Source organism: Schistocerca americana, chromosome 6 (genome assembly GCF_021461395.2).
Source record: "Schistocerca americana isolate TAMUIC-IGC-003095 chromosome 6, iqSchAmer2.1, whole genome shotgun sequence".
NCBI classification, from domain to species: Eukaryota; Metazoa; Arthropoda; class Insecta; order Orthoptera; family Acrididae; genus Schistocerca; species Schistocerca americana.
Window position 1 is genome coordinate 451,192,949 of NC_060124.1, and position 24,403 is coordinate 451,217,351.

Here is a 24,403-nt window from a genome sequence, read left to right on the forward strand (position 1 = left end):
TTGTCTTTACAGCAGCCTATAGACATAACAATAATTTCGTAACCGAACTGCTCCTAGTCTCTGACCAATGATGCGAGATGACTAGAATGTTGCAGGGATTCCACTACTTATCCTCGGATGGCATGTGCAGATGTAAAGGGGTTAACATATGCAAGGTGCAGAATACAGTGATCCTCCATTGTTACGGTCAGATGTGATTGAATGGAACCGTGGCAATGAATATGCGTGTCTCGCATTCCCCTGTGGTTCAACATTGGACCAATGTCACATCAAAATGCCTCTCAAATATGGATATCACACTATTTGACCAGACAGCCAAATAAAGACCAAAAAATATTCCCCTTTCGATATGTCAGGAACTGATAAGCTTTCTCACCCAAGTACATGGTATATCTGTGTCATCACAGTGATTGATCAATATGTGATGATGTTCAAATCTCTTCTTATACCCATTTCTGGCTTGTAACAACACTAAACGGTGCTTCTTTTTTTTGTCAGGCAGTGTATTAGCAGTTGAAATCATAAAAAAAGACATGCTAATGGTGATTTGTTAATTATGTGAATTTCACGATTATTGCAACTTTTTTTATACATCAATTCAAATAACTTCGTTTTTGATTTTTCAACAAGTCAAGTAAGAGGAGCCAGCCAACAGACTATTGTAGTTCACCGTATTGCCTACTTTTTAAGTTACATGCAAACCCTTCTCAAGTATGCACCTCCCCTACCCCTCCCTCACCCCCCCCCCCTTCCCCGGAAAAAAAAATAAAAATAAAAATAATAATAATAATAATAATGCAGTATGTCGGTCACAATTCTGTTTATCTAAACTATCTGGCGAGAGTATATTGAAACCATTGTGAAAGTATTAGTCATGACACTAAGAAAAATAGGATGTTACCACATTTACAATCTGTTTTGTGTACATGCATATTTTTGTATGTGCCATTTCTTTCTTTGATCATTTAATTCTGTCTTTTGTTGCAGATATGACGTGCACATCATTCCCGGGACCTGGAAGTAAACACATATACACTTTCAATCCAATGAAAGAATTTGTCCATAATTATGACAAACATGTAGACAAAGCATTTGAAGAGTTCAAACACATCCACAAGAAGAGCTATGTTAGTGACGTAGAACATTCTCAGAGGAAAGAATTGTTCAGGCAGAATATGAGGTAATTGTGTTATTTGACCAATTGTCTAGCTATTGAAGTTCCTTTCAGTTAGCTGTTTTAAGTAGATTTAATAAATCTTTCCCTTCTTACTGTGTATGGTATATTTACCTAGCATGTATTATTCTACCTCAGCACCAAACAAATGACTGTTCGCACTAATAACAAAAAGTTTGTAATTGAATGTTGGTCTTTGAATTACTTTTTGATGTGTTACATGGTTTTGATAGGTTATATATTGCTAAGACAGATATTAAGGAACCAGGTTTTAAATTGTAAACTATTTCCAAGGGCAGGTGTGGACTCTGACCACTATTTATTGATTAAGAAGTGTAGATTAAAAATGAAGAAACTGCAAAAGGGTAGGAATTTAAGATGATGGGACCTGGATAAACTGAAAGAACCAGAGGTTGTAGAGGGTTTCAAAGAGAGCATTAGGGAATGACTGACAAGAACAGGGGAAAGAAATACAGTAGAAGAAAAAATGGGTAGTTTTGAGAGATGAAATAGTGAAGGCAGCAAAGGATCAAGTAGGTAAAAAGACAAGGGCTAGTAGAAATCATTGGGTAACAGAAGAGATACTGAATTTAATTGATGAAAGGAGAAAATATGAAAATGCAGTAAATGAAACAGGTGAAAAGGAATACAAACGTCTCAAAAATGAGATCGACAGGAAGTGCAAAATGGTTAAGCAGGGATAGCTAGAGGACAAATGTAAGGATGTAGAAGCATGTGTCTCTAGGAGTTAGATAGCTACTTAGATTTTTGGACAACATGGTTGTGGAGAGAAGCAGTGATTAGTATGATTAATCAATAATTCAAGAACAGTCTTGATCACATTTATTATTGTTGTAATACCGCCAACCGGTTTCAACCCGACGTAGGGGTCATCTTCTGGGCGTTTACACCAGCAGTTGACCAATGGTGTAAACGCCCAGAAGATGACCCCTATGTCGAGTTGAAACCGGTTGGCGGTATTATAACAATAATAAATGCGATTAAGACTGTTCTTGAATTATAGATAGCTACTGCCTACAGGAAAATTAGAGAGACCTTTGGGGAAAAGAGAACCACTTGTATGAATATGAAGAGCTCAGATGGAAAATCAGTCTGAAGCAAAGAAGGGAAAGTAGGAAGGTCGAAGGAATATATAGAGGGCCTATACAAGGGTCATGTATTTGAAGTCAATATTATGGTAATGGAAGAGGATTTAGATGGAGATGGAATGGGAGCTATGATATTGCATGAAGTATTTGACAGAGTGATGGAAGACCTAAGGTGTAACTAGGCCCAAGGAGTGGACAAAATTCCATTAGAACTACTTATAGCCTTGGGAGAGCCAGACACGACAAAACTCTTCCACCTGGTGAGTAAGTTGTGTGAAACAGGTGAAATACCCTCAGACTTCAAGAACAACATAGTAAATCCAATACGTAAGAAAGCAAGTGTTGATAGGTGTGAAAATTACCGAACTATCAGTTTAATAAGTCACAGTTGCAAATTAATAACACGAATTCTTTACAGATGAATGGAGAAATTGGTAGAAGCTGACCTCGGGGAAGATCAGTTGGGATTGCGTAGAAATTTGGAACACGCGAGGCAATACTGAACCTATGACTTATCTTAGAAAATGGGTTAAGGAAAGGCAAACCTACGTTTCTAACATTTGTAGACATAGAGAAAGCTCTTGACAATGTTGACTGAAATACTCTTTCAAATTCTGAAGGTGGCAGGTGTAAAACACTGGGAGCGAAAGGCCATTTACAATTTGTACAGGAACCAGTTATACGAGTCAAGAGGCATGAAAGGGAAGCAGTGGTTGGGAAGGGAGTGAGACAGGGTTGTAGCCTCTCCTCAATGTTATTCAATCTGTGTATTGAGCAAGCAGTAAAGGAAACAAAAGAAAAATTTAGAGTAGGAATTAAAATCCATGGAGAAGAAATAAAAAGTTTGATGTTTGCCGACAAAGTTCTAATTCTGTCATAGACAGCAAAGGACCTGGAAGAACAGCTGAATGGAATGGGCTGTGTCTCCAAAGGAGAATATGAGATGAACACCAACAAAAGCAAAATGAGAATAATGGGATGTTGTCGAATTAAATCAGGTGATGCTGAGGGAATTAGATTCAGAAATAAGACACTTAAAGTAGTAGATGAGTTTTGCTGTTTTGGGTAGGAAAATAACTGATGATAGTTAAAGTAGAGAGGATATAAAATATTGACTGGCTGTAGCAAGGAAAGCGTTCCTGCAGAAGAGAAATTTGTTAACATGGAGTATAGATTTAAGTAGCAAGAAGTCCACTTTGAAAGGATTTGTGTGGTGTGTAGCCATGTATGGAAGTGAAACATGAACAATAAATAGTTTAGGCAAGACGATAATAGAAGCTTTCGAAATGTAGTGCTACAGAAGAATGCTAAGATTAGATGGGTAGATCACGTAACTAGTGAGAAGGTACTGAATAGCATTGGGGAGAAGAGGAACTTGTGGCACAAATTGTTTAGAAGGGATTAGTTGGTAGGACACATTCTAAGGCATCAAGGGATCAACAATTTAGTATTGGAGGGAAGCGTGAAGGCTAAAAATTGTTGAGGTTGATTCAGATGAATACACTAAGCAGATTAAGAAGTATGCAGGCTGCAGTAGGTACTTGTAGATGATGAAGCTTGCACAGGATACAGTAGCACAGAGAGTTGCATCAAACCAGTCTTTGGACTGAAGACCACAACAGCAACAACAACGTGGTTGTGCGCATATGACCATTACATGATGCTGATAGTGAAGTGTCCAACTCAACACTAAATAATTGAGTATTTTTTACTAACACACGTGTTATGTGCTGATACACTATACTTGAAACGGTTCACACACAAGTTTGTTATATTTGAGCAAATACACAATGAAATTGCTGAGGCGAATGAGTATTGTTAAGAGAAACCTGAATTCGTTATACATTCAATTCACAAAATATCCAAACAGTGACCAGATCCATTAAGAACTTGATAGTTCGAGATGTTGTTTATGCGGTCTCCAGTATGCAAGATACTGACTGACGGTGACAGTGTGATTGGCTTTACTTGATGTGGCTACCAGCTGTTTAGCTTGTAATACCTACTTTGGGCGAATCTGTTGGGCCAGAACAGCATAGACATTGGTCTTTGTCGGGAATGCAAAATCCTTTCTTTCTTAACAAACTGCAGGCCTGCTAATGACATTAGTAAAATCTGGCTCAGTTAGCCAGGGGTGCTTTTCTTTATCAGACACCAGAATGTAGGACTACACCATTGTGGATGAGGTGTTCAGATAGCCACTATAGGTTTCGGCACAGTGCTTGTAACCACCTGCTAAGATGTGGGTTATCACTTTCCTGGTGGTTTATAAAGGAGTCTGTCCTTATTGAGTCACACACTTGTCCCTCCTGCTGTTGCAGTGGATGATGGTGATGACGACATGTGTTGTAACATTATCCAGTTGGCAAGAGAGGTATGGATTGAGGCACAAGTCAACTGGTGGTTAGTGGACTGGGGACGATGCTGGAACATTCGTGTTGTGATTGTGTTGGTCTTGTGATGGCACTGTTGTAGGAATGTCACAGTTTTGATTAATATTGATCATATATCAGTTGTTCTTGGCGTTTTGTGACTTTTGGGATTTTAAGCCTCTTGTGTCTACCCAGGTGACCTCTTGTGTCTACCCAGGTGAGTGGTGAATGGTGCAGGCACATGGTGCAGGTGAGACTATTTCCTGGGATGACTAGGCCAAATCCAGTAAGACCCTGCATTTGGGGCAGGGGAAGCCTATCAGTGCTTCCTAGAATGTCATTGTTTTCATTGTCTTCTATATTTGAGCCTAAAATGTACTTGCCGATCCCTCTCCTTCAGCAGAACTGTGGAGCAGAGTGGAGAGGAGAGATGGCCAGGACCTGGATCCAGTTTTTTTTTAATTTTTTTTTTTTTTTTAACTCCACAGGGACTTTGTTGCAATGATTGACACCAGTGCCCATATTGCAGTCTGTGTTGTGGCTGTTGACATCTGACTGGTAACTTAGAGAAAGAGTCCACCACGTACAACCATCTTGTCCACAAGAACAAACCTTTAAAACTGATATTGCTACGTTGGGTGCTTAGGTGTGGGAAGAAATGGTTGTTGAAGGGCACATGTGAAGCCCACACAGACTATTCATCCTGCGTTGGCTCCCACAGCTGGTCAGTAAACATTGCACTGTGCGATCACATTTATGTGATACATTCATTATAGTGAATGATAAAGCAGCTGGATGACTGGAGTATGCTTGATATGACAACCTTGCATTCAAATTCTCCTGTGACCATTAGCATTAGGCTTTCACAATCCTTGGCACCACAAATAGTTGGTACATGTGGGGGTGTGTATTGTTGAGGAAGTGTTTGCCCACATGTTGTATTTAACAAAGTCACCCTTCAAAGTGCCTGCTGTCAGGCAGCCAACTAAAAACTGGATTGCAGTTCCTTTAATTGCACCAAATATTTGATTAGGGGTGCATATTCAAAATATAGAATTTTTTTCTGCATACTAATGTTGAAATACTAGTTCGCTCCCTGTATAAGCTTTGAGTTGGTAAGACCATTGCTTATACATAGTTGGATGGTATTTGTACTTCAACTTGCATGTGATATGGATTTTTGGAGAACAGGGTGTATATATCCCTGGGACAGATGAGAAATCCGGGGAAAATGTGGGAATTTTTTCGTCTGGGAGAAAAAAGGGAAAAACCTGGGAAATTTATAGAATTCTGGAAATTTTTCATAGTTTTTTAAAGTTTTATTGTTTTGACTGGTAAAAACTGATACTCTAACAAAGAATTTTACTGTATCCCACTACTGTAGAATAATACTGCAGCAATAAAACATAAATGAGAAAGAAAAAAAATAATAAATCTTAAGTTGGAAAGGAAATGTGTCATTCACAGCAACAAAACACAGTGCACACACACAAGAGTCTGCCAATAGCAAAACGTGTCAAAGGCTTTAGGACAAAGGCTATGCAGTACTTCATGACAACAAACTGTTTCCGATGAGCGTGACATCCCAACCGTCTGCATTAGGTTCGTTTGAGCAGTTGCCAGTGGGCTCATGCGCATGCGCAGTTGAGTCACGTATGAGCACTATCATCTCCTGCTGCTGGATACTTGAATTGTGTCTGTTAGCTGTATCAGCAGTAGCAACAAGCAGCCAGATGCTGCCCGGAATAATATTTCTGGTGCGCCAGTACAGTAACTGCCAGATTCCCCCATATGCGGAGCAGTCTGAGTTGTACAGGGGAGGGGGGTGGTCATTTGCAGCTCTCACACGAAATGAAAACAAATTGATTTCTGTGGCCAGGAGCTATCTAGTGAATTAAAATACATTCATGTAATTACAGAAGGCTAACTTAGTTTCAATTTACTGATTTTGTTTCCACATTTTTGGCAGTCAAGCATTAATCACCTTATAGAACAATGAAGTTATTTTTGTTGATTTGGTAAAGAAATTTGACTTTCAATAATCTTTCCTGCAGAGGCAGTCAGTTTATTTGTAGTGAAGTGTTTCATTTCACACTGTTGGGTAGTTTCAACTGTTTGCCAAATTTCAAGTGCACTTTTTCATCATCTGGCACATATGGCTTTATTCAATAATAAAGAACAAACTGTAGTATTTCCTACATTATTGGCACTCCAAGAAAATTTGCATCCCGTAACTCACACTGAAAAGCTTAATATCAGGCTGGGACCTACTTCTTTGTGAATCTGAATATACAAATGTGCACTTTAAGCCAAATTATGCATTTTAATATTATTTACAAAATTCCGATGGTCTTGGAGTATCCTCTGATATCCTGTTCTGTTTATGACAGTGTACATGTTGCTGCACATCAAAGATCTTTCCAAAACACATTTCCCTCCCTTCCCCTCTGGGGTTGGTTTTCTAAAGTGCTAAAGTCTATGCCGGTGTATAACTTAACCATTCAAAGAACTGATAAGTGTTATGGTTCTGGGGGAAAGTATATTGTCACTTAACATGGAAAAAGTGTATTTTCACCTGGGGAAAAATGTGTTTGTAACCAGGAACTCCAGGAAAAATCCAGGAATTGTTTTCCTTGTCTGCATATACACCTTGAAGTAGGTCCTTCACTGCTTGAGGTGACCTTACTTGTGGTAAAATTGCATAAGAAAAGTTGTGAAACAAGGTGTAAATGATATTTAGAGGAGCTGTGTGCCAAAGAAGTGAATTACTTATAGTATAGGGTCTGCTCAGTGCATTGCAGAGGCCACAAGAGTGATGAAAGCCACTGTGTGATGAAGGTTAATGGGTAGGGTTGTCTTCACTATAGAACAAAGTTCAGAAAATCAGTTTTGAAATAATAGCTGCGGAGTGTGAAATGTAGGTGAGGAAGTAGGAAGTTACAGGTTTTGTTTGCAGATAGGTTTTGGTTGAAGAAGTTTCCAGCAGCAGATCAACTATTCACTGTGACAAGGCGTGAAATTTTCCACGTGCGTGCAAAAGGTCCTTTTCTCTCTAAAATTCAATTATTTTTTGATAGAGTGTGAGTTTGCCTCACACAGGTCAACATTTTTCCAGTGAGTGGATTCCATCCCGGAAGTAGAGCCTCTGAGAAGTAAGTATAGTAGCCATACCCTCCTCATCTCACCAAAAACTTATTCATCACAAATTTATATCCGTATGATGCTAGAGAGGAACATCAAAGGGATGGATGTTGCAGCAATAAGTTTCAGTTCCTCATTTTTTCCATTACTGAAACATCTTCTTGGTAAAAAGTGTGTTGTACTGGTATTAATCCCCCTCCTCCTTTATTTATCTTCTCTCATACCAGAAAACGCTGTCCCTGACTTTCCTGATAGAAAAAATCAACTTACTTCTTTGGTGCAGGACCACCTACTAACATAGTGATTTGTTTACTGATCTCCTTCTTGCATGAATTAGTTGACCCATCGTCATCTACAATAATAAATTGCTCCATACAGTCAATTTGATTTTTTGTTTTGTTTTAACGGTAACATGGCGACTATTGGTGTGGTATCGAAAGTTTTGCAGGCTGGCTGTCAGAATGGAAAAAATAGTTTTTTAACTAAAAAAAGGAGAAAGAGGAGGACAAAAAGCAATGATCAGCACTAATGAATTTACCTAATATAGTTCTTGTGTGTAGTTTTTATATTTTAGCTAGCAGTGTTCATTTGTACTACCAGAATGTATTTATTTACTAATTCACGTGTTTCTATATCTGTATCTATCTATACTCTCTAGACAGATTTCACAAATCTCATGTTTGATTTGTTGTTATCATTTTGTAAATTATTTAAAGGTTCATTCATTCAAAAAACCGTGCAAATGTGGGCTATACACTGGCAGTCAACCACCTAGCCGATAGAACTGACTTGGAACTGCAAGCACTCCGTGGTCGCAAATACACACCAGGTTATAATGGTGGTCAGCCCTTCCCTTACAATGTATCTGTTGAACTGAAGAATGGACTTCCTAGTACATTTGACTGGCGCCTGTATGGAGCAGTCACTCCTGTTAAAGGTAAACAGCAATATAATGCTTCAAAATAACTCACTGGGATGAAATACTTGCAGCTTTTGCATGTTACTAGCTAATGGAACTGTTCTTCATTGTGTGTTTGTTTACATGCTCTTGGACCACTTTAGTCAATTTTATATATAAAAAAAAAATTTGATTTCCTGTTGATCCATTACTACTACATTCTCTCAGATCGTAACTGTCTTCCTTCGTATGAAATCATCGTTACCATTGTTTGTCTCCTTCTTCTTTTACATATGAGCCACTATGAACTACTGTTATTGCAACTGTTTCTCCTTTCTTTCCTTCCACATTTCTGTATATTTCTCTCTTCTTTGTTCTGTTTATGTGGCTTCAGTCTTTTTCTTGGATTTTTCACAGAAACCTTTAGAAAATTGCAATTTCTTTTTGAGTGGCAGTCATTCCTCAGTGTCTTGTGGCATAATGTAGAGTTCATCCCTGTTCCTTCCAATGTCTTTGGAGTATGTGTTATGCATTTTTTATTTACTGAATATATGAACCGTCTTTTTGTCAGTCCATTGGGATTCATCTTTTCCTAACCATATCTCTTAATTTTTTCAGTCTGTACGTAAAGTTCACTATTATGGCATCTTCTGTATCGTAATTGCTATTTAACTGGTTCAAAAATTTTCCGTAGTACTTTTCTTTCTATGATTTGTTTTGCTTTCATCATTGCCCTTTTTTCAATAGTTAAACAGCTTGAAAGTCTCTTGGGCATGCAGCCAGATTGACTGATCACTTAGAACGAATTTTCAGTGGTGTAACATGTCGTCTTCGGGTTACTTCTGCTGACCGACATCCTGGTGCAGTGGGTGTGAGCTACATCAAGCACATGGCACAGTCCATACATAGGAGCAGTGGAGGTTGGAGACAACCGGTATATAAATCGCGCACTGGTCCAGGATGTCAATCAGCAGGAGTAACCTGATGATGATGATGATGATGATGATGATGATGATGATGATGATGATGATGATGATGATTATGGCACATTAAGCTGTTAAAAATTTGTTCTCCAGTGATCAGTCAATCTGGCTGCATGCCCCAAGACTTTTTCAAGCAGCATATTCACAAGGAAAACCTATGACCCTTCATGAGGTGGTATGTTGTTTTCATTGTATTAAACCCTTATGTTAATTGCTTTTTTCCCAGAAATGTCTTGTTCAGTTACTTCTCTTAGATTATGAACTTTTTAGTTCTGTTTTTCCATATGTAGTTTCCATTATCTAGGGGCTGCCTTAATTGTTGTCATGAACTTGATTTTGTCAAAGGAGATTTGTAAGCCTGATTTTTAAGCTTGGTCTTGCAGCAGTTGTCTCTTCAATGGCTGCAAAAATGGCTTGGTCATATGCAAATGTTAAGACAGTGTATTTGTAGAGTGCCCCTTTTGTCAACTAATCTAACTCCCTCATTGTTATGGAATTTTGCTAATGACATTCTGTTATGACTTCTTGTAGGACTCAAGTAGCAGGGCAGAGAGACGATCCTTTCTGACTCTCCAATTTTAGTCTCAAAACTTTCAGAATTTTCACCTCTAAATTTCGTTTCAGAATGGGTGTTTATGACTGTTTGCTTAATTAGAGCTGTGGTTTTACTACACATGCACAGTTCATTGAGAATTTCGCACAGTGACTTCTTATCAGCTGAGTCATAAACATACCTAAAGTCAACCAATTTGATTGATGTTTTTTTAGATATGGTATTATTGCCTTTAAGTTGAAAATCCACTCTGAATATGCCCTGTTCTTTCTAAAACCACTGCCCCACCAGATGTAACGTCCACCTTAAAACCTTTAAAATCAAAATTTCCTGGTAGTTAGGATAAAATGTCTACAAAGTTATAGAGTGTGCTTCTGAGTTTAGTAGACTTTGAAGGTACCATCTGACTACAAATAATATATTGTCGAAGTTGCAATTCGGATTTATAAAGGGTCCCGACACTGAGAAGGCCATCTACACAAACAGTGGAAATGTACTTAATTTATTAGATAATAAATTACAGGCTACTGGTGTGTTTTGTGATCTGTCAAAGGCATTTGATCGTGTAAATCACTCACAATATCCTTTTGATTAAATTGAAATACTACGGTGTAACAGGAAATGCTGCAAAATGGTTCAAATCCTGTATCTCCAACAGGAAACAGAGGATGTCATTAGGAAAGAGGCATGTATTAAATTATTGTACATCATCCAACTGGGAACTAATTGCATGTGGTGTTCCACAAGGTTACATTTTGGATCTTTACTTTTCTTGTGTATATCAGTGATTGCTCATCAGTAACATTACCAGATGCCATTATTTAGTTTGCAGATGATATAAACATTACAATAAATAGCAAATCAGGTGTGGCCTTAGAACAATCAGTTAATGAAATTTTCACGGGCATTAATAGATCGTTCGTAGCCAATTCTATGTCACTAAACTTTGGAAAGGCACCCTACATGCAGTTCAGAACTTGTAAGAAGTTTCCCACCAGTGTATGCCTAAAATATGATGATAAACTGGTAGAAGAAGTGGATAGTGATAAATTCTTGGGATTACAGCTTGATAATAAATCCACATTGGAGGAGCACACCACAGAAACTGCTGAACCACCTAAACAAAACTCTATTTGCAATGTGAAAGTTGTTATATGTAGGGGATATAAAAATGAAAAAGCTGACATACTACGCACAATTTCATTTTGTAATATCACACAGGGTTATTTTTTGGAGCCATTCATCAAGCCAAGCTATTAAGTTTTCCAGCTCTAGAAACTTATAATAAGAATTATTTATGTTGTAAGCTCAAGAACATCCCGCAGAGACCTGTTTAGGGCACTAGGGATATAAACTACTGCTGAATGAAATTTGCTATTAAAATATATGATTTTTTGAAACAAACAGCTCAGTTACGGAACCAATTCTGCAAATAAGAATAATCTTCTCAAAGATTTAACGTGTCCATTATTCAGAAGCACACATTTTCAGTTACTTGCCAGTAGCTGTAAAAAGTTTAACTACCAATAAAGCTCAGTTTAAGAGCAGCTTAAAGGATTATTGGCGGTAACTCCTCCTACTCCATTGATGACTTTCTTAGTAGAACTGACTGGTATATGTGAGTGTCACTAATGATATCAAATGATGCGAGTATTAGTACAATCTGAAGTCTGTACAAATTCAGTGCAATAATGCACTCATTGTATATAACTGTTGTAAAATGATTTTTCTGTTTAGTGTTTATTGCCTCGTAATTGAAGATACATTCAAAAATTTTGTTTACTTGTTCCATGTTCATGGTGATCACTCAACTTTGGATCTATGGAATATACATTAGCATATTTGTTCTTCATTGTAAATGTTTATTTTTGTGTATTCTTTTTTTTTCTAACGTGTTCTACATCCTGGAGGATCTCCTCACAATGGATCAATTTGAACAAAAAGTAAATTAATCTAATCAAAAAAATTTGAGGTTTGAGTTGTTGTTCTACCCTAGCTAACAGTGCTTTTGATGAGATTTTGTAGGTAATCGATAAGAGAGAAATGCCTCTGTGGTTGTTAACATCAGTTTTATCACCTACTTTGTGCGGTGGCTGGATCAAGGCTGTCTTCCAGTCTTTGGGAATCACTCCTGTTAGCCAAATGTTTTCAGTGATTTCAGTTAGCTTGACCAGATATTTGTTATTTGAATGTTTCTAAAATTCTGCAGTTATGGAATCCTCCCCAGGTGTTTTATTGTTTTTGAGGGGTTTGATTATTTCCTTGATCTCCCATTTTAGTTGTGGATGCAAGTCACATTACTTTCGACTGAGGGAAGAAAATATGAAATAAAAATAATATTGGTAAATTATTTGATTTACTTATGCAGGAAAGAAGAAATGCAGTTGTTCGTACTCTTGTTGCCTCTGTATTTTGCGGTTGAACACTTGCACTCCCATTGGGCCACAGGTGAAAAATAAGTGTGAACATGCAAACAATTGTGTCAAATCAAGTACAGTGAAGGCAGTGGTGATTCTGAATACACTGTCTGAAACAGCTTAACAGTAAAAGAAAATACATGCCGTCTGCAAGTTTGAGCTGTAAAGTGCCAAAGCAATTAAGCAAAAGAAAAGTTTTTCGGGTCATTTTCACCCGATGTAGCTACTTAAGGGTTAAAAGCTGTGAATTTCATTACTAGTTGATCGTTGTGTGTAGTTCTATTAGTCATTTGATATTCTTATTTGTCCTTTTGTGAGCTGGGTAGTCGCAGCAATGTTCCTGAAGTTTTTTTCTGTCTTCCCAGTTGTGCATTAATATTGACCCAGCAGTATTATAGTGCGTTCTTTGGAATTTTTGTGACAAGTTCTTAAAGTTGCTACTGGCTGCAATGGAACTGCTGATTGCCATTGTGGTGTTACCCTAAATAGTTGTCTTGTGGAGTAACACTACTGTTAAATTAGCTCAAGTTAGTTTCAGCCAAAGTTGTAAACAGTTTGGCCTGTGTGTGCTGTTAGAAGCTGCCCGTGTCTTGGAGCACAGGGAAATCAGAGCTCGTACAGAAAGATGAAGGTGTTCGTTTTTCCCGCGCCCTGCACGAGATTGGAATAATAGAGAATTGTGAAGGTGGTTCGATGAACTCTCTGCCAGGCACTTAAATGTGATTTGCAGAGTATCGATGTAGATGGAGTCGCTGCTAGCATGCCTACTTGTGTCACCCCCTGTCAATCTGCTAGTAAGCTGGCTGGTTTGAATTTCTGCCTTGTGTGGGATAAAGTAATGTCGCTGTGATGTATGTTGTGTGTCTTCTTGTTGGCACCTATTGCACTTGGTGCCTAAGTATTTCTTGTAATATTCCGTGACTTATTCTGAAGTGATGATTTTTTTCTGCGCACTTCTCCATAGTCTTAGGCATTCCTGGTTTTCACCTACCTTTTGATCCGAATGTTGTTCAGTCGGATATACCTCTGTAGTTATCTGGAATGCTCATATCTCATTTTTTGTGGAGAAGATGGATTTATCCATTGTGCAAAGTCCAAGGAATTTTTCTGTTGTCAGAATTTTTGATGGAGCCATGCATAGGTAGATCCAAACAGTCTCAGACATATTTCCAAATTTTGGTGAAAACGTTTACTACTTCTTCTTCTTCTGTGTCTTTTTTGTGTTGTTTCAGAGTACAGTCCTGTCCATTTCAGGTCGTTCGTTTGGGTCCTGATCATGCATTTGGTAGTCATCTGGCACCTTTTTTCTGCTCGGTTATATCAAATGCTGTTCTTGCCATAGACTAAGGTTCAATACACAGGACATGCCCTTATCAGTGTAGACAGTTTTCTTCAAGCTTAACTGCTATGTTTGCTGCCATAAACAAGCCTCGGATGTGGTTGTTTCTTGTTCTTCTCTTTTAGAGTCATTCCTACAGACGTACGTAGCATTCTTGTGTCTGTAACCTGGAGCTTCCATTCATCTGATCTGTGCATGGCCCAACATTATGAACCCTAAATTAGAGCTTATCTTATCACTCACTTCTATGTGTTTCCTTTGACTTGAACAGGCAGTTTTGCATTGTAGATCACACTTGTTAGTGACCTCCACTTCTGATTTGAATAAACAAGACTGCTGTGCCTGTTGGAATTCTTTATTGGAGAACACAAACAGTTTCACAGATTAAATTTGCATCTCCAGGTGTATCCAGCCCCCACCATTTCAGTCAAGGTATCTGGTTGCGTAATATTTGCAACACTGTGCATGCACGGCTCTCTGTGTAGACCTTGCTACAGGTAGTGGTTGGTCGGTGCCGCCAACAGGAACGCTTCCTCGCCAGGTTGTCTATAATGGAGGTAAAGTGTGACACTTTTGACAACTGTTTCTCTTTTAATGTTTCAAATGCGATGTTTTTGTTAAGTATTGTCATTATTTTTTTCTTTATAAATTATTTTAATAGCTACTACGTCCTTACTTTGACTTTTTTACTGGGTTCTTTCTTAGGTTTGGGTTGATCTTAGCCTCCAATACATTTTATCATAGACACTTGCACGTTCATGAGTCGGACATAATAAATACCTGGATATAAATGTTGGGAATGGCTTTATTCGATTTAAATAGGACCTTTTATCTTTTGACCATAAGGATCTTTTATTTGTCTGGTTCTTGGCATGACTAAATTTCTGATAAGTTTTTTTTTCCCCATTGTATACAGTGAAGCACCTGAAGATGCAAATTTATTTGTGAACCAGTCATGTTCTCCAATAAGGAATTCTAACATCCACAGCAGTCTTGTTATTCAAATCGTGTAATATTTTGTCTGTGATTGCCCTACACTTAAAATAGTGTGTACCTCCATTCCAACCACTCAGTTTTTATATAGTTTTCATTGCTTTCTTCAGTGGAAACTGTGGATGTTATTACGATCTGGGGTGCTTGAACTGATGGATTGGTGTGATAAGAGCCTTATCTAGATGTGGTTGCAGTTTCAAACTGGTGGCTATTCCTCCGAAATCACATTACATGTTCTCCAGTTCGATGCTACTTACTCTTAAGTCCTCTGTGTCAAGTATTGTAGTATTTCAGTTCCTTGAGTGCTGCTGCCACTTCTTGGGCGGTTGGGGGGGTTTGTGTGTTCATGGTTGGTTCTTATTGGTTTGTTTGTGTTGATTTTGGGAAGTCTTCTGGTTTCATGAGAGTTCAAAAGTTTGTTTGTTTTTGCCATGATTTTGGTAGCTTCATTGGGATTTATGCTAATTCTTCTTCTCCTGTTCAGCATTAATGTAGGTGGTTGTATTTTTATATTTATCTTTATTGTTGTATTGTAATTCTGTATAACAGGATCCTATAATTTGTGTGCATCTCTCAATTACTATATACAGATATCCACATGTCTCAATGTGTGAAGTACATTGTTATGACTGAAATCTAAATCTGGACATTATACGTTGGTTTCTGAAAAGCCATTGTTCCTTGTACTATGGACACAGTTCTGTTGCATTCTGTGGCTGTATTGTGGTTAGCAATTACAAGCTGTGTGTGTCAGATGTATCACAATAAATGAAGCTAATCTGTAAAAGGAAATAATATTTTATTTTAACCGATAAAAACGCTGTGGATTTCCGTACACACAGTTCACAGCTGAAAATTATGCCCTCTACTCAGTTTTGAAAATCTTATGCCCTCTAATCAGGTTTAGTTGTCCAGAATGAGATCTTCACTCTGCAGCGGAGTGTGCGCTGACATGAAACTTCCTGCCAGATTAAAAATGTGTGCCGGACAGAGACTCAAACTCGGGACCTTTGCCTTTCGCGGGCAAGTGCTCCACCGACTGAGCTACGCAAGCATGACTCACGCCCCGTCCTCACACCCCTACTTCTGCCAGTACCTAGTCTCCTACCTTCCGAACTTAACAGAAGCTCTCCTGCGAACCTTGCAGAACTAGCAATCCTTTCTGCCAGGAAGTTTCAGATTTAGTTGTGTTTACAGTAGGTTTAAGGAGTCAAACATCATCGATCTTCATACCTGTCATAATTTCATCCAGGCTTGTTGAAATGTTTGTTTTTGTTGCTCTTTTTGTGATCTTTACTATGAAGACTGTTTTTTTTTACAGCACTGCATACTGGTCTGTTAAGTGCAAGTCTCTTTATCTCTGAATAAGTACTTCAACCAACATCCACATGATCTTGTTTGTTGTAGTCAGGTCTTAGAGCCACTTTGCAATTATTAACCTCCTAACTGAACTGACAAGTCCTTAATGCCTCAGGATCTGTCCTTTCAACCTCTCTTCTTTTAGTCTAGTTGTTCCATGAAATTCTTTTCTCTCCAGTTTAATGCAGTACCGGTTTATTAGTTATTTGAGCTACTCATCTAACCTTAAACATTGTTCTGTAACATTTCATTTTAAAAGCTTGTATTTTGTCTAATCTATACTTTGATCACAGACATTTCACTTCCAGATAATGCTACACTCAGCATTTTTCCCACCAGGAGAGACTTTCAAGCACTTCAGTGAAATACTAATGAAATACAAATCTCACTTACAGAAACAGTTTCCTTGTTAACCACCAGTCTGCAATTTATATCCTCCTTGTTTCTGCCATTGACAGCTACTATACTGGTTTCGGTCTGCATTTGACTACCCTCAGACCCTTGTACCGTGATGGTAGGCAGTGGCGATGAATGGTGTGTGTGTTGTGACTCCACAAGTGTCAAATGCTCATTCATGGAGGTCACAACAATTCCTCCATTCACTACCACTGCTTAACATCTTGGTGTGAGGGTCTGAGGATGGGCAAATATTAACAAAAACCTGTTACCATTGAGATAAATGTTTTTGCAATCAAGATTGTTTATGATTCATTTTTAAAGTACTTTTATGAAGACCGCTATTTCTCCAGGAGAAATTTTCTCAAAAATAAATGATATATCATCTACTGCTTTTCATTTGCATATCATCTACTGCTTTTCATGGGCTATTTCCTAACCTAATTCTGTCACCATTGCCTGATTTAATTTGATTACACTCCTTTACCATTGTTTCACTTTTGTTGATGTTCATCTTATTACCTTTTTTCGAGGCTCTGTCCATTCGGTTCAACTCATCTTCTAAGTCCTTTATTGTCTGAAAAAATTGCAATGTCATCGGCAAAGCTCAAAGTTTCTTCTCTGTGAACTTTAATTCTCTCCTTTATTGCATAGTCAAGGTACAGATCGAACAACATGGGGCACAGACTGCAACCCTGCCTTTCACCTTTCTCAACTGCTGCTTCCTTTTCATGCCTTCAGGCTCATAACTGCAGTCTCATTTCTGTGCAAGTTGTAGATAGCCACTTGCTATCTGTATTTTATCCCTTATAACTTCTGGGATTCAAAGATATATTGCAGGCAGCGTTTTCAAAAGATTTTTGTAAATTTACAAATGCTATAAATTTTGGTTTGCTTTTTCCTACTTGTCTTTTAAGATCCTATCTTCTAAGATAAGCATTGTGGCGGTATTACTTTTACAATCATACATTTCTTCAAAACCCAAACTGATGTTCATCTGGGTAGGCTTTTACTTCATTCCATCCTTACGTTGATAATTCTTATTAATACATTTTGTTACCAAGACTTAGTAAACTGATAGTTAAGTCAGGTTACCTTCAATTCAGAAAGTGGGTGCTCTCAGCGATTGTTATGTGGTTTATAAATTATAGAGTGCAGCAACCAGTCATCCTTTTTTAGATTTTATTACGCAAATACAGATTTCGGCTAGTGGCTAGCCATTCTCAATTCACTGTTTTCTATTCTCGATGCATGTAAGTCCCTGTTCAGGCATCAGTCACATTTCTTTGAATATAGTTAAGTAATATTCACACCTGTCTGCACCTGGTGGTCCCCCCCCCCCCCCCTCCCCGCCCGCAATGGCTGATTCTTCACAAGGATCTTAATAGTACAGGTGGAGTGTCATTTTCTGTAGGTAGGTAGGTAGTTTCAGTTTTGATCTTTTAAATACTTTGTCAAATCTTCTTACAGTGTCACGTCTCCTATCTCACTTTCATTCCCTCTTCCCTTACCACAATACTGCCATTGAGTTTTTTGCCATTATAAAGCCTTCCTACGTATTCCTTCCACCTTTGATCCTCCCCTTCATTTCTTAGCAGTGGCTTGCTGTCTGAGCTGTTGATGTTCACACAGGTGCTTATCTTTTCTCCAAAGCTCTCTTAAGCGCACTCTAGGTTTCTTATAGTTATGCGTCCTTTTACAGCTTTGCAATTATTCCCAACCATTCCTGCTTTGTAAGCTTTCACATTTTTGCCACCCTCATTTTTTAGACATCTATGTCACTTTTGTTTAACTAATTTGCTTGGTTTTCATATTTTGTTCTTTCTTCAATGAAATTTAGGTTCATGTATGTTATCCAAGGATCTTAAATAGGCCTTATCTTTCCTCCTATATGATACTCTGCTACCTTCACTATTTCTCAGATCTACCCATCCATCTTCTATTGTATTTCATTTGCTAATTTCATCACTGCCCACTGCTCCCTGTAAAACTTCAAATAACCTTCTGTGGAAAGGAAAGTTGCCACTCGCCATATAGCAGAGATGCTGAATTGCAGATAGGCATGACAAGAAGACTTTCACAAATAAAGCTTTTGGCCAGTAAGGCCTTCATCAAAAATAGACCACACACACACACACACACACACACACACACACACACAGTCGCAGGCAACTGAAGCCACACTGCAAGCAGCAGCACCAGTGTGTGGTGGGAGTGGTGACTGGGTGGGCGTACGGAGGAGGCTGGTGCGAGGAGTGGGAGGGATAGTAGGTTGGGGTGGCGGACAGTGACGTGCTGCTGGGGAGTGTGCAGGGATGAGGTGAAGAGAGGGTACTGCAGCTATGTGCAGTCTGGACGTTAGATGCAGGGCAGGGGAGAGGTGGGGAGGGGAGGGTTAGTGGAAAAGAAGAGACATAAAAAGACTGGGTACGATGGTGGAATGAAAGCTGTGTAGTTCAGGGTTGGGAACAGAGAAGGGGCTGGATGGGAGAGGACAATGATTAATGAAGGTCGAGACCAGGAGGCTTATGGGAATTTAGGATATATTGCAGGGAAAGTTCCACCTGCTCAATTCAGAAAAACTAGTGTTTGGTGGAGGAACCATATGGCACAGGCTGTGAAACAGTCATTGAAATGAAGTATGTCATGTTTGACAGTGTTCTCAGCAACAGGGTGGTCCAGTTGTTTCTTGGCCACAGTTTGTTGATGCCCATTCATGTGGACAGACAGATTGTTGGTTGTCATGCCTACATAGAATGCAGCACAGTGCTCGCACCTTAGCTTGTAGATCACAAGACTGGTTTCACAGGTAGCCCTGAGTTTGATGGGATAAGTGACGTTTGTGACCGGACTGGAGTAGGTGGTGGTGGTGGTGGTGGTGGTGGTGGGACAGGTCTTGCATCTAGGTCTGTTACAGGGATATGAGGCATGAGGTAAGGGGTTGGGAGCAGGGGTTGTGTAGGGATGGAGAAATATATTGTGTAGGTTTATTGGACGGCAGGATACCACTGTGGGAGGGATGGGAAGGACAGTGGGCAGGATGTTCCTCATTTCAGGGCACAAGAGGTGATCAGAACCCTGGCGGAGAATGTAATTCAGTTACTCCAGTCCTGGATTGTACTAAGTTACGAGGGGAATGTTCCTCTGTGGCCAGACTGTGGTACTTTGAGAGGCACCCCCACCCAGTCGTCACTCCCCATCATGCACTAGTGCTGCTGCTCACAGTGTAGTTGCAGTTCTCTGAGACTGCAGATGTGTGTGCAAGTTGCGTTTGAGTGTGTGTGTGTGTGTGTGTGTGTGTGTGTGTGTGTGTGTGTGTGTGTGTGTATATGCATGCATATGTATGTATGTATGTATGTCTACTACTGACAAAGGCCTTAATGGCCGAAAGCTACAATTGTGTGAATGTTTTTGTTGTGCCTATCGCGACTCAGCATCTCTGCTATATAATGAGTAGTAACTTTCCTTCTCTGGTATTGCAACTTAGGTCATAAATTGGGACAGTGCCAACCATGCCACAGTGTTTAGATGTGACGCTACTACGTGTTTATTTTGGTTGCTGAATGTTTAAATCTTCCTACTTGTTTTAATTGCCCATTGTACTTTAGTTATTGTTAGTGCTATACTCTGTTCATCATAAGAATAAACCTGATGTAAACATTACACCACGTATTATTCTGCGTTCGCTGGAATCTCATTGGATTTCATTTCATGTGGAGCGGAAACCAATCTGTGTCGAGTATGATCATAAGGATATGTCTTATGCTGTGTTAGACACACATAAATGAGGGATAATGTGAGACATATGTGTCCAGAAGGAAAGCATAAAATGCTCTCATTCCCACCTAATGTAGTATTCTAATTACAAACAAGAGTGATGAAAATTCCTAACTTAAACACAGGATAATTCCTTTGAACGAGCTTCGTGTGTTGCAAAAGCATGATGCAGGGATTTCACTGTACTGGTTAATACTGAAGCCACTGAAGATATTAATTACAGTCAATCGTCTGGTAATCTCTTAGCTCCTTCCTTTTCCGAATCCAGGAAATACATTTCATTTCTAGAATTGCCATGTGCTACGGTGATTGAGAGTCGATCAACAACAGAATCCACAAAGCTACTAAGGTGGCCACATTTGCTCCTCTTCTTTTATGACATACCATTCTATATCCCACCAACGTTCGGCAGTGACATGCAAAAAAGCTGTGTTGTTAGTGCAGTACGTCTGGCAGCTTAACAGTCTACCTTGCCTCCAGATCAGTTCTTTTGAGTTCATATTGTAATGGTACAGTGGCACATTTAAAAAAAAACAAAAACAGCATTTGTATGGTGGTCTCGATATTGCGAAACTGATTGTTTTTCATGTGTCCACCTAATTTATCACTCTGGTTGATGTGAGACTACATCTGTGCTATAAAACAATGGACGTAGTACAAATAAAGAGTATTTTGTTTTTCATTTTTGTCCTAAAAAGTTAAATTGTTATGTTATTGTAATTTAAGTGATCTTTGTTAACAATCTTTCATAAAATATCGATAATTAAGAATTTATATTTGAAATGAAAACAGGAGTTTTGCATGCAATATGTAATTAGAAACAAGAAGATGTGCATTATTCATAAAAAACGATGATGAATTTTACAATTATGAGATGTAGGTATTTCAAAGTGAAGGAGAAAAAGGTGAGCAAGGCGATCCATGAACTGCACTTAGTTATCACTGTACCACACTACTGATTCCGCTATACATTCAGTCTATATTAGCACCTCAACTGTCGAATACAGTCCCTTGGAAATTTCAAAGCAGTTTGTTCCCGTAAATGTATGAAAAACATTAAGAGCAACCTATTTCTCGGCACCTTTTGACCATGTTCCACACGTGTGCTTCACCACAGATCAGGAAGCAGCCTCAAACACTTTCATACTGCATATTAATAGCGCGACAATCGGAGAACAACAGTACAGAGACTGTGACTGTACATGATTTTTGAACTAAAAGCTACGTAGCTAAAGCATGATTAAGAAAAACTTTGATGGCTGTTAATACATCAGAATATCTTAAAGTTTCATTTAACGTAACTTAGTAATAATACATCTAATATGTAAGTAGGACCTACTTCAAAGAGCACAACAGCACCAGTTCATGTGTGCTATGGCTTCTGACCAATCCATCGTGTTTGTGTTTGCTTACACCAGGTTTATTCTTATGATGAACAGGGTATACAGTCACTTCATGGTCACTGATACTAGTTTCAACATTAGATCTACTCACAAGAGCTGATGTATATAGATGTCTATTTCTTATCTAATCTCGAAATTTTTGCCCATCTGGCCGATAAAGAATTTTTGACAATCATTACAGTCAATTTTGTACAAGCCTGGGTGTGTGCAAAGGTGGTCTTGTTTTTCTGGAGTGAATTTTTGTTCTTAGGCTGTGTGCAGTGTTTTATGCAAAACTTACTGTAGTTTACTTTAGCAGTATGTTGAGTTTGTTGATATATTTCCTATATATATATGTGATTTGTATGTTAGTTCCTGTTTTGTTGGTACCTCTCTTGTCAGTTTTATGTCACTGTGAATCTTAATTTGTATCTGTTTGTTTTGTTAGCCTTAGATTTGGTCGACTTTGTTGGGATTGAAGTTGTTATGTTGTACTGTGCATTAAAGGATCCCCAATTCCTTCTTATTTGCAGATTGTTGTAATGGTAGATCAGTCAGTCTATAATTATATGAAAGTATACATGTTTGTATGTTTTAGGATTACAGGAATTTGCATTAATGATGCATGTTTTCTATAGACTTCAGATTGATGTGTGTCATGAGTTTTTGTTGTTGTTAGGACCACAAAGTTGATTGTTTTATTGTTATCCGTTTTCACTGTAAATTTCATGTCCGTATGAAGTTCATTAAATGTTTTATGTATTTGTTGAATGTCTGTGTTGGAACAATCTGTCATGTACAGAATGGTAATATATTACAGTTTTCTTTGGAAGTATGTTTGTGGGGCAAAAAATTTTTTGTTCTAATGTGTTTAAACAACATATCAGCTGTGGTGCCAGCTATGCTACGCCACATGTTGAATCCACCTTTTGTGTGTATAATGCATTATTAAACTCGGAGTAATTCTGGCTTATTACTAGCTTTAGCTGCTCAATGTTCTCCTGCATTCATGTGTTGTCATTTTCTATATTGTGGAAGTTGTGTTATATGGTATGAATTCTTTTATTGGAATATTGGTGTAGAGAAGTTTCCATTTTTTAAAAATTATTATGTCTTTTATGTTGTGTATTAATGTTCTTGAGTTTTATATTGTGAATAGTTTCTGATGTATAGTATTTTGTGAGCAGATGTTCAGCTTTCTACTAATATTAGGATTTGTTCTTTGTGGCTTTTTGGTAGTCCATATAATTTAGGTGTCCTTGGGTTCATTACTAAGTATTTTATTTTTCGCAATCAATGGGAATTTTATTCCAGCTTTTCACTACATTTTTGGTCTGTGTGGTACATTTGTTGGTAGGATTTCTTACAACACATCGATAATGCTCCAGGCCCAGAGGAGTTTAAAGTGTGGAATGTATTTTTCTGCAGCACTCTGCATTTGAAAACACAAAAAAATTATGACACACAGACAAGAAGTGATACAATCAACAAAAAAATATTTAAATTATAGTAAAATGTTAGGATCTAGATTTTAAAAGTGAATGTATCTGACATTTAATCCCATTTACACACAAAGGAAATGCCAGAAGTTGGCTTAAGCTGCAAAAAGCATTAATTTTTTTTAGATGGTTTTTGTCAGTTTCTGTTTTAGTGTGCCAGAACATTGTAGCAAAAAAAAAAGAGTCATGGAGCATAGCACACGTCTTCTGCATAAGGAGGCTAACAGTGCATATGGTCTTTGATGAAAGTAACTTTTCAAAACATCGTAACTTTGCTGCCTGTATATATATTTGTGGCTACAGTACTTTCAAATAAATTGCTGAAGTATGCATGCTATCTATAACTGCATATTATTCAACATATTATTACAGATCAGTCTGTCTGTGGTTCTTGCTGGAGCTTTGGCACAACAGGTGCAATTGAAGGAGCATTCTTTGTTACCCATGGGTATCAAGTTCGCCTGTCACAACAGGTATGTCAAATTTCATCATGCATATATATATATATATATATATCTCACACACACACACACACACACACACACACACACATTCATTTACTCATTATGTGTTCTTAGTTGTTCTAATTTTATTTTCAGAAAAGTGTATTATTGTATAAATATTTATGCTCTTTGCTTTATTTTGTGGTATTGTTGTTTACCGTTTTTTTATTCCTGCTAGGTTATTGTTATTTCTCATGTGCTCTTTTAAAAGAAGAAAACTGTTACCTTTTGTATATCTGACTCTCTTCTGTCCTTTATTCGATTCGTCTCGGTCTTTATTGCCTCTCACATTCCCTTCTGAAAGGTGAAACAGCATTTCATCCAATACCCTTTTCATAGTTTTCTATTTCATTACTGATTTAGCATTAGTCATTACTAGCAATCCCTTCTCCACCAGGAACTGCCTAAACAAAAGTAATAGTCTCTGAATGTTGCATGTGAGAGACGAAGAGGCTTTCACTTGCTGGAATATGTCTCCATTGAAATCCAAGTATGTGTCTCAGTAACA

At 38.2% G+C, this 24,403-nt stretch overlaps 1 protein-coding gene across 1 annotated transcript in view; it reads left to right on the top strand.

Moving 5' to 3' along the window:
* LOC124619897 (digestive cysteine proteinase 1) overlaps positions 1-24,403 on the top strand; it is a 76,132-nt gene that overhangs the window by 14,005 nt on the left and 37,724 nt on the right. The window contains exons 6-8 of the mRNA XM_047146527.1: positions 988-1,180; positions 8,513-8,733; positions 23,765-23,865. Of these exons, the coding sequence (XP_047002483.1) occupies positions 988-1,180; positions 8,513-8,733; positions 23,765-23,865 (515 nt within the window). The remainder of the gene's footprint in view (positions 1-987; positions 1,181-8,512; positions 8,734-23,764; positions 23,866-24,403) is intronic.